This window comes from Ambystoma mexicanum, chromosome 9, assembly GCF_040938575.1.
Source record: "Ambystoma mexicanum isolate Mex_15411 chromosome 9, UKY_AmexF1_1, whole genome shotgun sequence".
NCBI lineage: Eukaryota > Metazoa > Chordata > Amphibia > Caudata > Ambystomatidae > Ambystoma > Ambystoma mexicanum.
This window is the reverse complement of record NC_090931.1, coordinates 171,055,818-171,069,567: the sequence shown is the minus strand read 5'-3', so window position 1 is coordinate 171,069,567 and position 13,750 is coordinate 171,055,818. Positions and strand designations below refer to the sequence as shown.

The window sequence follows — 13,750 nt, the reverse complement described above, 5'->3', positions numbered from 1 at the left end:
TGCAGCAAGCTTTGTTCACGGTTTCTTCAAGTGTTTCTCCCAGTGGTCGACTCTGACTCTAGTTCCAAAACCCTCGCCTTTTAAGCAGGTTTCTCCAATTCAAGCACAGCCTAGGCTGTCAATCACACAACAGGGTCGCTGTCCTGAAAAAACAGCCAGCCAATCAGGACTGGTTGCATTCAGGCAGTCCTGTAGAGACAAAAGACAGCAGAGTTTTGGGAACCTTCCTCCCATCCTGCCTCTCCAGCCACACGGGAGCATGAGGCGGGCTTCTGGGCTGAAACCCGCCAAAGGCAAAGCGAACAAAGGGCTCAACTCAGCCTCGACGCACAGAGTAAAACCCAAGAAAGACCTCACAAACTGAAAATGGTGAAAAAAGAAGACTGGGGCCATTTTGACAAAATGGTAACCCATGGGTGCTATACTGCAGCTGAGGTTACAGCCTGTGGTAGAAAAGCACAATGGTAGGAAAATTTAAACCACTGCCATCAGCCATTTAAAGTAGTGAGGGTAACATACAAAATGCTACATGAGAATGTAGGATAAGGGGCTACGGTGTAACCCCCCAGCACTCCACATACGATTGGGTGTGCTCGACCTACAAAGAGAAAAAGTAAGTAAAGTCAATTTCACTTTACTATTCTTGGGAGTAGAAGTTCACACAAGAAGAGGTATTTAAACCTTATGAGAAATGTAAAAGATTTGTCTGGGACACTGCACTGAAAGTGCTGTGTGTCACCCTACAAAATGTAGATGCCTATGGAGTTTGTCAGACTCCAAAAGAGGAAACGCACAATCTAAATCAGGTCAAAACCCTCCCTCCAGGGTTAAAATTAAAAATTCCTAAATTACAGCAAAAGAGGGCACCACTACATATTATAACCACCAAAAATATCGCCGAATATATGGTCGTCTGGAACTGCCATAGGTGATATTTTTGGGGGCGATAATTTGGGTTTTTTTTGGGAGCAGGGGTTGTGGGGGGTGTCCCCCGCTCCTTTAAAAATAATCTGGGGATTGCAAGGGTGTCCCCCGCAGGTTCCATGCCTTAATATCACCGCAAAAAAATTGCCATATTTTTGTATGGCTATATTTTTTCTGGGATATAAACACATGGAGCCCAAAAGAGCTGGGGGTCTCGTAAGGTTGACAGGAATTAGCGCAGAAATGAGAATTCTCCCTAACACAGAATGCAGGCCGGATAGTAGCTGAGGGTTACCCTCATTAAGCGCCATGCATGACTACATCAATCAGGTTTCAAGCTTGAAACTCAAGCCACCCTTTTAAATAGGACTATTGAGCCTAACGCCTTATTTGAAAAGTGCTAGAGTATGATGCCCTCCAATCCCTGGGACAGCTCACAAACCCTTTGTGCAGAGAGGTGCATCTAATGCATGTCGTTTTAGAGGCCAACACTCCTCCCACAGAATCCTCCCACAGAAGATCGATAAGTAGAGGCAGATCCTTCTCTCAGAACCCCCCCCCCCCCTGACCCCCCACCAAAGCAATGACCACCCGCTCCAGGTTCCCTCCCATGATTCTGCCGTAGGAGGTTTCATTTCTCATTTTACCCACGAATAGGAGGGGATCACATCAGACAAGAGGCTATTGCATAGAACGCGTACAAACGCCACCCACCAAACCACCCACAAAGACAAACGACACAGGAGGAACAGCGCATTCTGCTGGAAGAGGTCAAAGCACTGCTACTAAAGGGAGCCATAGAAATCTTCCCTGCAAACCAAGTAAACAAGGGTGGTTGTAGGTCAAAGGATCGACAACCAAAAGATCGAATTTTTATTTTTTATTTTTTATTTTTTTGGGGGGGGGTCCCCCTAACTCTCGTTTTTGGGGTATAAAACACTTTTTTTCATTAAACGAAAACCCAAAAAAATATATATAATTAAAAAGAAATCGATCCTTTGGTGTCCATCCTTTGACCATTCTACCCTTTGGATTCGATCCTTTGACCAGACACCAACAAGGGTATCTATTCAATGTTCTTCCTTGTGCCAAAGAAAGACCTTCCAATGCGCCCTGTCCTTGACCTGCGCGCTACTAACACATGTCAAGCCTCAGAAATTTTGCATGACTGCGCTACAAGAAGTAATCCCACTGCTAAAACAAGGGGTCTACATGGCAACCTTGGACATGAAAGATTCATACTTTAATATTTCAATGTTCCCAGTGCACAGAAAATGCCTGCGCTTTAAAATAGCAAATCAAGACTACCAATTCAAGGGGCTACCCTTTGGCATAGCCTCCGCTCCCCGCTTCATGGGTATTCACCAAGGTATTAACGGTAGTGACGGCGGACTTACGCAGACGATCAGTCCCAGTGTACCCTTATCTGGACGACTGGCCGATAACTGGGGATTCCCCTCAAATTTGCAAGCAAAATACCCAAAGAACAATCAACCTTCTGTTCCAATTGGGATTCTCAATCAATGACAAAGCAAAACCAAACGGTTCCTAGGACCTATCATAAAAATGTAAGAGGGGCTAGTCTTCCCCTCAAACGAAAGAGTCCAAAACATACTGCTGCAACTACCTCAGTATCTGGCCGGTCGCCAAATAACCATACGCACAGCAATGCGCTTGCTCTGGATGATGGCTTCATGTATTTACCGGGTTCCACATGTGCAGTCGTGCATGCTTCCAATGCAAGAGTGGTTTGCAAAACAGTGGTCTCAAGCAAACGGTCAGTGGGACGATCTAGTGGTTGTTCGCTAACCCTAGGACAAGCGCTACACTGGTGGTAAAAGGAAACTGTTGAAGGGAAAGTCCTTTCACAAGCCTCCAGTGCAAGCAATAGTTACAACAGACGCCTCATTCTCTGCATGGGGAGCCCATTACCTTCACCACAGAGCACATGGTCTGTGGACACAGATCACAGCCCAAAATCACATCAACCTTTTGGAGCTACTAGTGATACCCAAGGCCCTACAAGTGCATCTAACGGGTCAAACGGTGGAAGTCCTCACAGACAGCACCACTGCCATGTTTTACATAAACAAGCAGGTAGGTACACATGCTCCAAGTCTGTCCAGGCTAGATCAAACAATGTTGGAGTGGGCCCTCAAGCAGAACATGTTCCTAGTGTCTCAACACGTTCCAGGGGAACTCAATTCTCTTGCAGACTCTCTAAGCAGAGATCCCCTACCCGAAGAACATGACTGGCAACTCAACAGAGGTATTTTAGACAATATCTTTTCCCTCTGGCGCAATCCTCCTTTAGACTTGTTCGCAACAAGCCAAAACACACAATGCCCAGATTTCGCATGCAGGTTTTCCCAACCCCGATCCAAGGGGAATGCCCTATGGATGAGCTGGTCACGGAAATGTGCTTAGCTTTTCCAGGGACACCGCTCCTGAGCATAATAGTGCACAAAATGCACCAGGAACAAGCAACTCTAATCCTGGTTGCTCCAATGTTGCTGAGACTACCTTGGTTTCCGTATCTGCTCAAACTGGCAATGTGCATCCCAATCAAGCTCACGTGCCCCTTCAACATGCTCTTCCAACACGGGGGGAGGAGGGGACAAGTTACTCCCACATCCTCAATCTATGAACTTGCCAGCTTGGCTCCTGAAGTCATAGAGTTTAGCCATTTAAAACTACCTCAAAGGTGTATGGAATTCCTCTAGGAGGCATGTAAACCTAACACCAGACACCGTTACTTCAACAAATGGAAAATATTTGGAATCTGGTGCCAGTCATAAAATGAACTCTATTGAATGTACTCCATCACACATTCTTCACTCCATGCTCCACTTACTAGACTCCAGCCTAGTATTCAACTCAATCAAGGTTCACCTAGCAGCTCTGACCACGTACACCACTTCACAGAACAAGGTGTTCTAGTGGAAAGTCCATGTTAAGGCTTTCATGGAGGGAGTAAAGTCACTTTACCCGCCCCATTTCATCCCACTTCAGGATGGGATCTCAATGTGGTATTCTCAAAGCTCCTTCGAGCCTATGTACAAATCCAGCCTTAAACACCCAACATGCAAGACTGCTTTTCTGGTAGCCGTCACCTCCATAAGAAGAGTTGGTGAACTAGAAGCTTTGTCAGTGCAAGACCCTTTCTTTGTTATCCGCAAAGAAAAGTTGGCACTAAGAACACACCCTAGGTTTTCACCAAAGTTCATATACAAGTTCCATGTTAACCAATCCATTGAACTACCCGCTTTCTTTCAAAATCCTTCAAACTCAGCTGAGAAGAACCGCCATACACTGGATGTAAGGAGGGTGGTTCTTTACTATGTAAACAAGACAAAACCGCTAAGAAAAACAGACCAACTGTTTGTATCCATAGCACCTGACGGGGAAGGGAATCTCGTTTCTAAAAGAAAAATGGTCTCCAGATGGATAGTGAAATGTATACCGCTCTGGTACTCCTCATCAAACAAGACTCTGCCTTTCACACCAAGAGCTCACTCTACCAGGGGTACAGGAGCTACCCTGGCCTTCATTGCAAACGTCCCTCTAGACTCCATTTGCAAAGCAAACTGCATGGAGTTCCATACATACTTTTAATCGGCATTACTGCATTGAAACACAGCCTAAAGCAGATTCACAGGTGGGACAAGCAGTGCTAAAACATATATTTGTTGCTCTGCCTTCTCACAACCCACCTCCTTCTCTAGACTCTGCTTGCTAGTCTATACATAGCATGTGATCTAAACAAATCCACAAGCCTCAGAAGGGATACATACTCACCATAATCGTATTTCTGATTCGTGTAGCTACACCCACCCTTCCTCCCCTGTGGAGTAGAAGGTGCATAGATGCTTTCTGGCTTTACTATTATCTGCTTCATTACTTATGTACTCATGCTACACTTCATGCTACCTCATGTCCGAAACAAAACAATCTGAGGGACCTTGATGCGTGAAAGACCATGGGTACAGGAGAAGGGAGTTGGTGGGGGGGAAAGCAGGGGGGCCTAGGGCTCTACAAATGGATAGGCAGACCAAGAGCACATGGGGGAAGACACTGTACTCCTTAGCACTGAGTGGCCGAGAGGGAAATTCATGGCTCTTGATGGCGCACCCTGAGACTGAAGGCCTGATGGAGTTCCTCAAGGTAGGCTCTCTGAATGTGAAGGGCCTTAATTCCCCCACGAAACCCTCTTTACTGGAAAAAGAAATGCGAAATTGCAGTCTAGACATACTCCTAGTACAGGAAACCGGACGATACTTGGGGAGGAAAGGCGTATCCGTGGTGCACATGTTGGGCAGGCTTTCTGGGCTTCTGGGTCTATTAAGGGTGGAGTGGGAATTGTTTTGAATAAAAGGCTCAAGCTCTCAGAACTGTTGGCCGGGAGCTGAACGGTTGGAAGGGCACTGGTGATTTCAGGGACCATAGAAAATGAGGGTAACGATAGCGTCTGTTTACTGCCCAAACATTGGCCAAATGCAGTTCCCGAGGGAAACCATGGGAGAGGTCCTGGACAGAACGGATGGCCTCCTCATTATGGGGGGAGACTTCAACATGTGGGCGGATAGGGAAATGGATCATAGTGGAAGGCAAATCCCCTCAAGGAGTAGGGGGGGGACCCGCAAATAGAGGGTTCGCAGGCTACATGTGGGACCAGGGTTAATCGACGTGTGAAGGGACTCCCACCCAACGGTGAGGGGCTCTACCTTCTACTCTGCAGTCCATGCGTCCAGAACAAGAATGGACTATCTGTTCATGGAACAGCAGCAGATTTGTAGGGTGGGTACCTGTGAGCATTTCCCGATTAGTTGGTCGGACCCCTAATTGGTAGAAATGGAGGTAGTCCTGTCGGGTTTGATGTCCAGACACCAGACACCTCAGGGAGGGGCATAGTTTGGGATGCTGCAAAGGCAACTTGGAGGGGGCCTCCTTATTAGGGAAGGTGCGGCCAAGAAAAGGATCAGAACCCTGTTGTGCCGAAACCTTCGAGGAGAGATTCGCCTCGTAGAAAGGGATACGGGTAAGGAGGAATCTGAGAGGGAAGAGGACCGTAAGGTGGCAAGAGGCAAGCGTCAGGAACTGAGGGAGATGGAGATGGGAAAAGTAGTGTCCAGCCTGCAATATTTGAAACAGAAATACTATGAGAAGGGAGATGAGGCGGATGCACTACTGGCGGCGAAACTCGAGAGGCAGTAGCAGGGGAATTTGTCACATTCTACAAAAAACTATACGGGAAATAAGGGATCACTGACGAGGATACTCTGGGGACATATCTTGCAGGAGTGCCACTCTCGAAACTCCATACAGGGGAGAGTCTCGAACTTGACAAGCCCATCACACAAGAGGAAGTGTTGAAAGCAATAGCAGGCCTGAAACTGGGGAAGGCACGCGAGGAGGATGGCTATACAGCAGGGTTTTATAAGACCTTTGGTGCAACATTTAGCTGGTCTATTTTCCAACATCATGGCTACTGGGAGGGCCATCCCCGTCTTTCAGGAGGGCATTGATCAGTCATTTCAAAAGCAGATAAAGACCCGGAGGACTGCAAGTCCTACAGACGCATCTCCTTCCTTAATGTGGACGTGTAGAGGAGACGCCAGATGTGGCCTACACCCCTGCCCCTCGCTTCGAGGTGCCAGTTAAGTACTCGCCAAGGTATGTGATGTACGAGGAGCAGCTGAAACAACAAAGGGCTGCAATGGGCCTCTGCCCTGTGTACATTAGAAGATCAATACCTGTTGAAATGCCCATAACCAGGCAACCCTGGGCAGCACTGTACCCAATCAGACAACCATACCAGCCGTTGATACGGAACGAGGAGTAATGCCTACACACGGTCCATGAAGAGACTCCAAAAGCCATAATGGAAGCCAGTGGAGATGAAACAAGGACCAGAGCAGCTCCAAGAACGAACTGAAGGAGTACTGAAAGCATGCATGCCAGTACTGACAACTGCGAGGATAATTGTAAAGGACAAAGGGGAGAGACACTGAAAAACGTATGAGAATGGTGCCATGAGACAAGATGGAAGCAACCGCCTTATTGAACGTGTGTAAATAAGCTTGAAACGCAAGATGCTAAAGACGATGGAAATATTGGCAGAATATCTGAGGCGTTCCTTGCAGGTAGAGGGCATATGGGTTGGTAATGGAGAATTTAAACTCTGGCTGTATGCAGATGATGTCATGCTGCACCTGAAGCATCCTGCCCAGTCCATTCCCGCGGTCATGAAGGTAATCAGAGAATTTGGGGGGTTCTCTGGGTTCAAGGTGAACATTGGTAAATCGGTAATCTTCCCCTTTGCTCTTGACACGGCTAGAAATCTCTAGAAATATAGAACTAGAACCCCTGGGGTTGCATATCCAGTTGGAGGGGGTGAAATACCTCAGGGGATGTGGGGGGGGGGTCAATATCGTTAGACCTGGACAGGACCTGGGCCAGGCCAACTACCCTCCCCAGTTTGAGACGTTATGCTCTGAAATGGAGGAATGCGGGAAGGGACAGTTGTCGTGGATGAGGAGGCTCAATGCGATTAAAAAAAAAAAAAAAAAAAAGGAACCTACTCCCGAGGGTACTTTATTTCTTCCAAATGCTTCCAATCCGGGTGCCAGACGAATACCTGAAAGAGGCTAAGCGGCGTATCGCAAGGTTCCTATGGCAAGGCCAGAAGCCCAGGGTAGGATATGAAACACTCATTCTGCCAATGAAAGGGGTCGGTGGGGTAGGCAGGCTTTCCGCATCTGGTGAGATACTATAGGACGGCACAAGCTAGGGCAATGTCCCCATATCGGAGGGAGGACCCAGATAAACAATGGGTATTCCTGGAAAACCAACACCTGCTCCCAGCAACGGTGAAGAAAAGGCTCTGGGTCCCAAGGAACAGCCTCCTGAGACGTATTGGAGATCATCCGATTCTGGGGGTTTTCTTGGAGGTCCTGGCTGTGGACGGAAAGGAGGAGGGAATCGCCACCTGACCCTCACCCATGAGTCACATCTGGGCACCTCAGGTTAGGGATGAAATACGGGAGGTAGAGCACTACCAGCCCTGGTTTGAGGCGGGACTAACTGGGCTGGGGCAACTTGTACAAAAGGGGGAATTCCCAAGCATTCAGAAGCTTGAAGCGCTGAGCATTGATAGTTTATCAGTGTTATACCTCAGGCTAAAGGGGATATTCATGTCTGATAAATGGAAGGGGCTCATCCAAAGGGATCTCACCCTGGTCGAGAGGGTTCTGGATGGGTACGCAGACATGGAGGGCCTCATCTCACGCCTCTATGGGGAACTACTGGAACCCAGGGAGTGGGCCACTAGAGAACTCCGTGCACGATGGGAGAGAGATTTGGGTATGGAAAACCTGTGGCACCGAATGTGTAGGCAGGCATTTAAGACCCATTTCATGCCAATATAAGTTGCTTTCGATAAAGCTACCTCACCAATGGCAATACGACCCGGGAAAAATCTGTCCAGAATATTCCCGACGGTGGATCCCGATGCTGGCATGGGTGCGCAGCCAGAGCCGATTACTGGCACCTGTGGTGGGTGTGCCACAGGCTACAGGTGTTTTGGTCTGAGGTCTTATGGTGGATCAGGGATGCCGGGGTGTAGGGAGGGGCACATAGTTTGGATCCTCTTTTTGTACTTTTTGGGTTGGAGAAGTGTGATAAGTGGGACATGCCATCACCCCTGGTGCACTTTCTTCTATTGGCGGCTAGAGCATACCGTGCCAGACATTGGAAAAGTGGGCTCCTCCCCACAGTACAGGAATGGTCAAGCACAGCCAAAGACATATATCTTATGGAAAAACTCTCTTCAGCAATCCACAGAGGTAGTTTCTCGGTGGAATTTGAATGGTTACAGTTTCACAACATGTTTCGGTGAAGGGAAAGGGGATAGGTGGTGGGAAAGGAGGAACTGTCCTGGCCTCCTAATGTGAAAAGCAGGAGAGTTGTGCCACAACCCCCACGGGGTCGAGAACGATATGGTTACAACCCACTCATGCAAGAACTTAAACATGAGCTTACAGTTCAATCTTTGATCTGCCTAAATCGAAATGTTCATCTCATAGTTTTTGTTGGGGAGAATTCTCAGAAATGTGCTAATTCCCTTCTACCTTAGAGACCCCCAGCTCTTTTGCTGGACTTTAGGACATTTAATTTCTAACCTGGAGAGAGTGAGACCTTTTTCCCCACTCATGTTTTTTTCTGTGATTTGGACTCTGTTTCTTTTGACTTTGGAGTCTGACAAACTCCATAGGCGGCATCTTTACATTGTGACACAAAGCACCTTGAGTGCAGTGGCACAGGGAAGTTTCCTAGATTTCCCAAATGTTTAAATACATTCTCTTGGTAAAACTACTGTTTCCAAGAGCAGAGCAGTGAAGTGAAACTGACTTTACTTACATTTTGTAACTTTCTAGTTCCAGCACACACTGTCTTACAATAGGGTGCTGTAGGGGCTACTTAGTATCCCCTTTGTCTAGTTTCTCATGTAACATGTTTTATGTTACCCTTTCTACAATTAATAGCTGGTGGCAGTGGTTTACTTTTTCCTACCATTGTGTGTTTTTAGCGCAGGCTGCAATTGCAGCTGCAGTAAGACACCTATGGGTGCCAATTTTGTCAAAATGGCCCCGGTCTTCATTGTTCGCCATTTCTTGTTGGAAAGGTCATTCTTGAGATTTACTCTGCGCGCCAAACCAGATTTGGTCCCTTTGTTCGTTTTTGTCTTTGGTGGGCTTCAGTGCTGAAACCTGCCTCTGGCTCCAGCATGTCTGGCAGGGGCCGGAAGTGAGGGAGGTGCCTAAAACGCCATGTGCTTAATCCCCTTGGTTACAGGAATGCACCCAAAGGTAATTGGCCGGCTGGCTGTCCTTGGAGGACAGTCACCCTGCTGTGTGAGTGACCGCTAGGCTGCGAATGAATGGGAGAAACCTGCATAAAAGATGAGGCTTTTGGCTTGGAAGGCAGAGTCGACCACTGGACGAAGGAATCCAAAGATGAATTTGGAAGAGACGCTTGCTGCAACTCCTAGACCATTGGTTTGCCCGGTGAAACCCTGCTGCATTGCTGAAGCTCTGAATTCACCTCAACTAGAGAAGCCCTGCAACGGACGACTTCTCCCCTTGGGTTGGTGGGACCAGTGAACCCCAAAGGGAACTTGTCTGGACATCCTCTCGAAGCTGGCTGTACTTCCATTGCTGCTGCAGGAACAGATTGCCAGGGAGAGGAACACCAGAATCGAGTGCATCGTTTTGAAGAAGGACACAAGCTCAAGGAAGATCCTCCGAACTCCCAGGAAGCAGGACGGACCAAGCCTGAGCCACCTCAACAGAGAGTGCTGGGCCCCAGATGCAAGGAAAGTCCATCAAGGTATCCAAGAACCGCAGTGGGGCTGTTTGCGAGAGCCACGAGGAGCTGAAATCGCGAAGCGCCGCAGATTGGAAGTTTGCCCATTGCTGCCGCCGGCCTTCCATTCGTAGTGCAGGAGTCCCCAGACATCCTCCCTCTTGTCCCCACGACTGAGGCCCAGTTACCCCAGGATCTGAAGACCTACACAGTAACAGAAGCCAGCTGGAACCAATTTCTTCTAACCAAAGGTACTGTAAAACTAAGGGGACTTACCTTTTGTTGTGTAGCCTTGCTAGCTCTCAGTTGAGACTTGTCTTGGTTGCCTTGGCAGAGTTGCTTGCAGCTTTGACTCTCACAAGCCTCTCAGCTTGTGGCATTACAGAGATTTCATTTTATACAACGACTTCTAAAATATTGTACAAGACTTTTTAACCTAACTACAAGAAGTGGAAAGGGTTAATTTACTTTGCGTTGAAGGGTTCAAAAAGTGCTTACCTGCTTATGAATATTTGTTAACCATTGTTTTATTCCCTCACCCTTCTCTTTTGACACTAAGCTCAGTATTGCTCTAAATGTGCCAGCGATATATCAATGCCACAGTGTCCTGGTTATTTAAGTCACCTCAGGGTGTAGGAAGTGTCTGTGTGCCATCCCAAATGGGTATCCACTGATTTAAAGAAACTGAGTGTGTATTTTGAAATATATTTTTGTGTTTCAGATATTTGCTCCCTTCTAAAGAAGGCTTATACAACTGAATGGTAAATTAATAAATAATAGTTTAATCAAGAAACCTTGAATGTAAGTGTTTATTTGAATACTTGTCACTGTGAATCTCTCTGTAAAAACCCTACAGCACACATTCACGCCTCTTGAGATAAGCCTGGCTGCTCACTCTACCAACTTGTGTAGTACATGCTTATACCAAAGGTTGGGTTCACTATTGCCAAGAGGACAAGACGGGTGCAGTCTCCCACAGGGTACTACATACTATCTTGCCTAACAGTTTTCATGCATACACTTTTCAAACATAGATGTGCGTTCTAGTCTGAGCAACTAAGGTTCAATATGTAAGATTAGTAACTATAGGAAATCGGGTCGGAGTCTGTCCTTTTTTTCAATCTGATGACTTAACACTCCATTTCTTATGGTGCTGGTTGGCAGTGCTTCCACAATGACCCCAGTATTCTATATTTTGCAACACTCTCTTGTATTAATCAGTCATTGGGTCCCATGTTTTATTCAGTACATCCTCTTGGTGCTAGTTCCAAATGTCCTTTTACGCATTGTATCTTCAGTTATTAGTAAGGTGCATGCTGGGGTCTTATTCCCTCTGAGTATTCCCTTTTTATGGGTGAGTCTTGTAATAAGAGCTCTGTTCTTGCTAGGGCCGGTATCGCTCAGGATGATGGCATTCCGCTGAAAAAAAACTCTGCAATGCCATTTCTTATTTGTTTAATAGATCAACGAACAAACCCCTTTCCCTCATCTTGCATTGATTTCTGTAATGCCATTTACCTGGGGCTTTGGAAGTATCTCATCCCAAAGACTGGAGAATCCAGTTTGTCCTTGCTAGAATTAATCTAATACTGCCCTAACAATTGCATACCTCTTTATCCTTAAGACGAATGCATTGACTTTTGATTGCAGAATGTTTCCAGTTTAAATCTGTGTCTTGGTTCAATGTGTTTTGTAATAGAGGGCCTTTATATTTATCTCAAAATTTATAGCTTTTTGCAAGACTTCTTTCAAAATCGAAACCTATTCCTGCTAAAATAGGGAGTGGCAGAGCTTTCTCATTAAGGGGATGCCTCTCTGGAATTATTTGCCAAAAGACTTAAGAATGGAAGAGAACCATTGGCACTTTAGAAAGCTGTTAAACAACTTATACCAAGATGAACTGTTGCAGATTTTCATATTTTACCTGGTGAATATTCTTTAGTAGACATTCGCTGTCAGAATAAGGGGTGTAGTTTGCGCTATGTAAAAAATTAACTTCCTTCACTCTACAGTGTAATAGTTTATGCATCCCTTTCTTTACAGACCAACAGAGTGTGATCCACTGAGTGAGCAAATACGATATGAGCCCATGGGCACGATCCAGGCACAGGCAACGGTCACTGACCCTGCTGCAACGTCAGGTATGTGCTAATTATTTACTGACTATAGGTCAACCTGAAAAATAGCACCCCAAATACAACCTCCACACAGTCCAGCCTGTTATACAAGTGGGGATGGATCAGGGTAGATGGGTTTTACTGAAGCACTTTTAGCATTTAATTTCTTAAAGGGACATTGCAAGTCCCATCTGGTGGTTGGATCATAAACATGGACGTATTCCAATCTTGGTCCATGTGTAAACCCAGAAATTTGGGTGGCGGTTATTGTAACGGGAAGATGTCAGCATTTAGGCAGATCTCCTGTACAAGTCATTGCGCTTAGCTTATGCCTAATGGTTTCCTTTGGGGGAGATGCACAAAGCGCACATGCAATCCTCCGAATGTAGGGAAACTGAGCTGTCAGCGGTAGTCCAACTGTGAATGTGCATTGTGTGCAGGAAGCAGTCCTTGATTGCGGAGGGCAATGCAGAGACCCTGGACACCATCATTGGACTGAAGAAAGTACAACTTGATGCTATGGATCGAAGCAGCTACTTCTGTAACTGAGATTGCATTTGTGGTGGACAAGGCAGTCTAGGTCCCGGGCCTGCGGTTCAGAAAAAGATAAGAGGTTCTTGGGTAGACTATCGCTTTGTACATTACTTACTACCCTGTTGCATGAGTCTGGGTCCCAGATGTTAGGACAGTTTTTCTGAAGTCCAACTAAGGGCTTACTAAAACCATTCAACTGAGGCAGTACAAAACTACACTCTTAGTATAATGCTGTAACACCCGATTTCATGGTAGCGTAGACCAAGCAGCCAGACTTATCTTAGAAGGGCGAGAGGGCTGTAGAATTGGTACAAATGAAATTATAATACAAATGGTCCAAAGAAACACTGAAACACTATGTGCCTGATCCCCAGAGCATTTTCTTATGGGATTGCACCATTATAATTCACTTCTGTGAATCACGCCCTATGTATGTAAAATATTAATGATTTATTTAAATACAAGCAGGCCCAGATAAATCTAGGTGTGAAAGTACTATCACACATTATATGTAATCACATTTATAAAAACACAACACTATGCTTGAAGGTACACAGACCAAAGCATAAACCTTATTTGGAACAACTAACAGTAGTTCTAGTGAAGTCGACCCTTTTCATACACATTCAGTACAGGTCACGCCTATTCTTGGTGAGTAAAAGCCAATGGTTACTTTTAGATTACATTCAGTAATTCAAGGGTAGTAGACCCTACAAATTGTACAGTGACGCTCAGTAACAAATCACATGAGTCAACTGGACAGTATGTTTTGTGAATAGTGGAACACTTATTCTAGTAAAATCCTATAATTA

The 13,750-nt window shown here is 46.1% G+C and overlaps 1 protein-coding gene across 1 annotated transcript in view; it reads left to right on the top strand.

Annotated features, from left to right (window-relative positions):
* CBL (Cbl proto-oncogene) overlaps positions 1-13,750 on the top strand; it is a 964,911-nt gene that overhangs the window by 887,952 nt on the left and 63,209 nt on the right. The window contains exon 14 of the mRNA XM_069614372.1: positions 12,331-12,428. Within this exon, the coding sequence (XP_069470473.1) occupies positions 12,331-12,428 (98 nt within the window). The remainder of the gene's footprint in view (positions 1-12,330; positions 12,429-13,750) is intronic.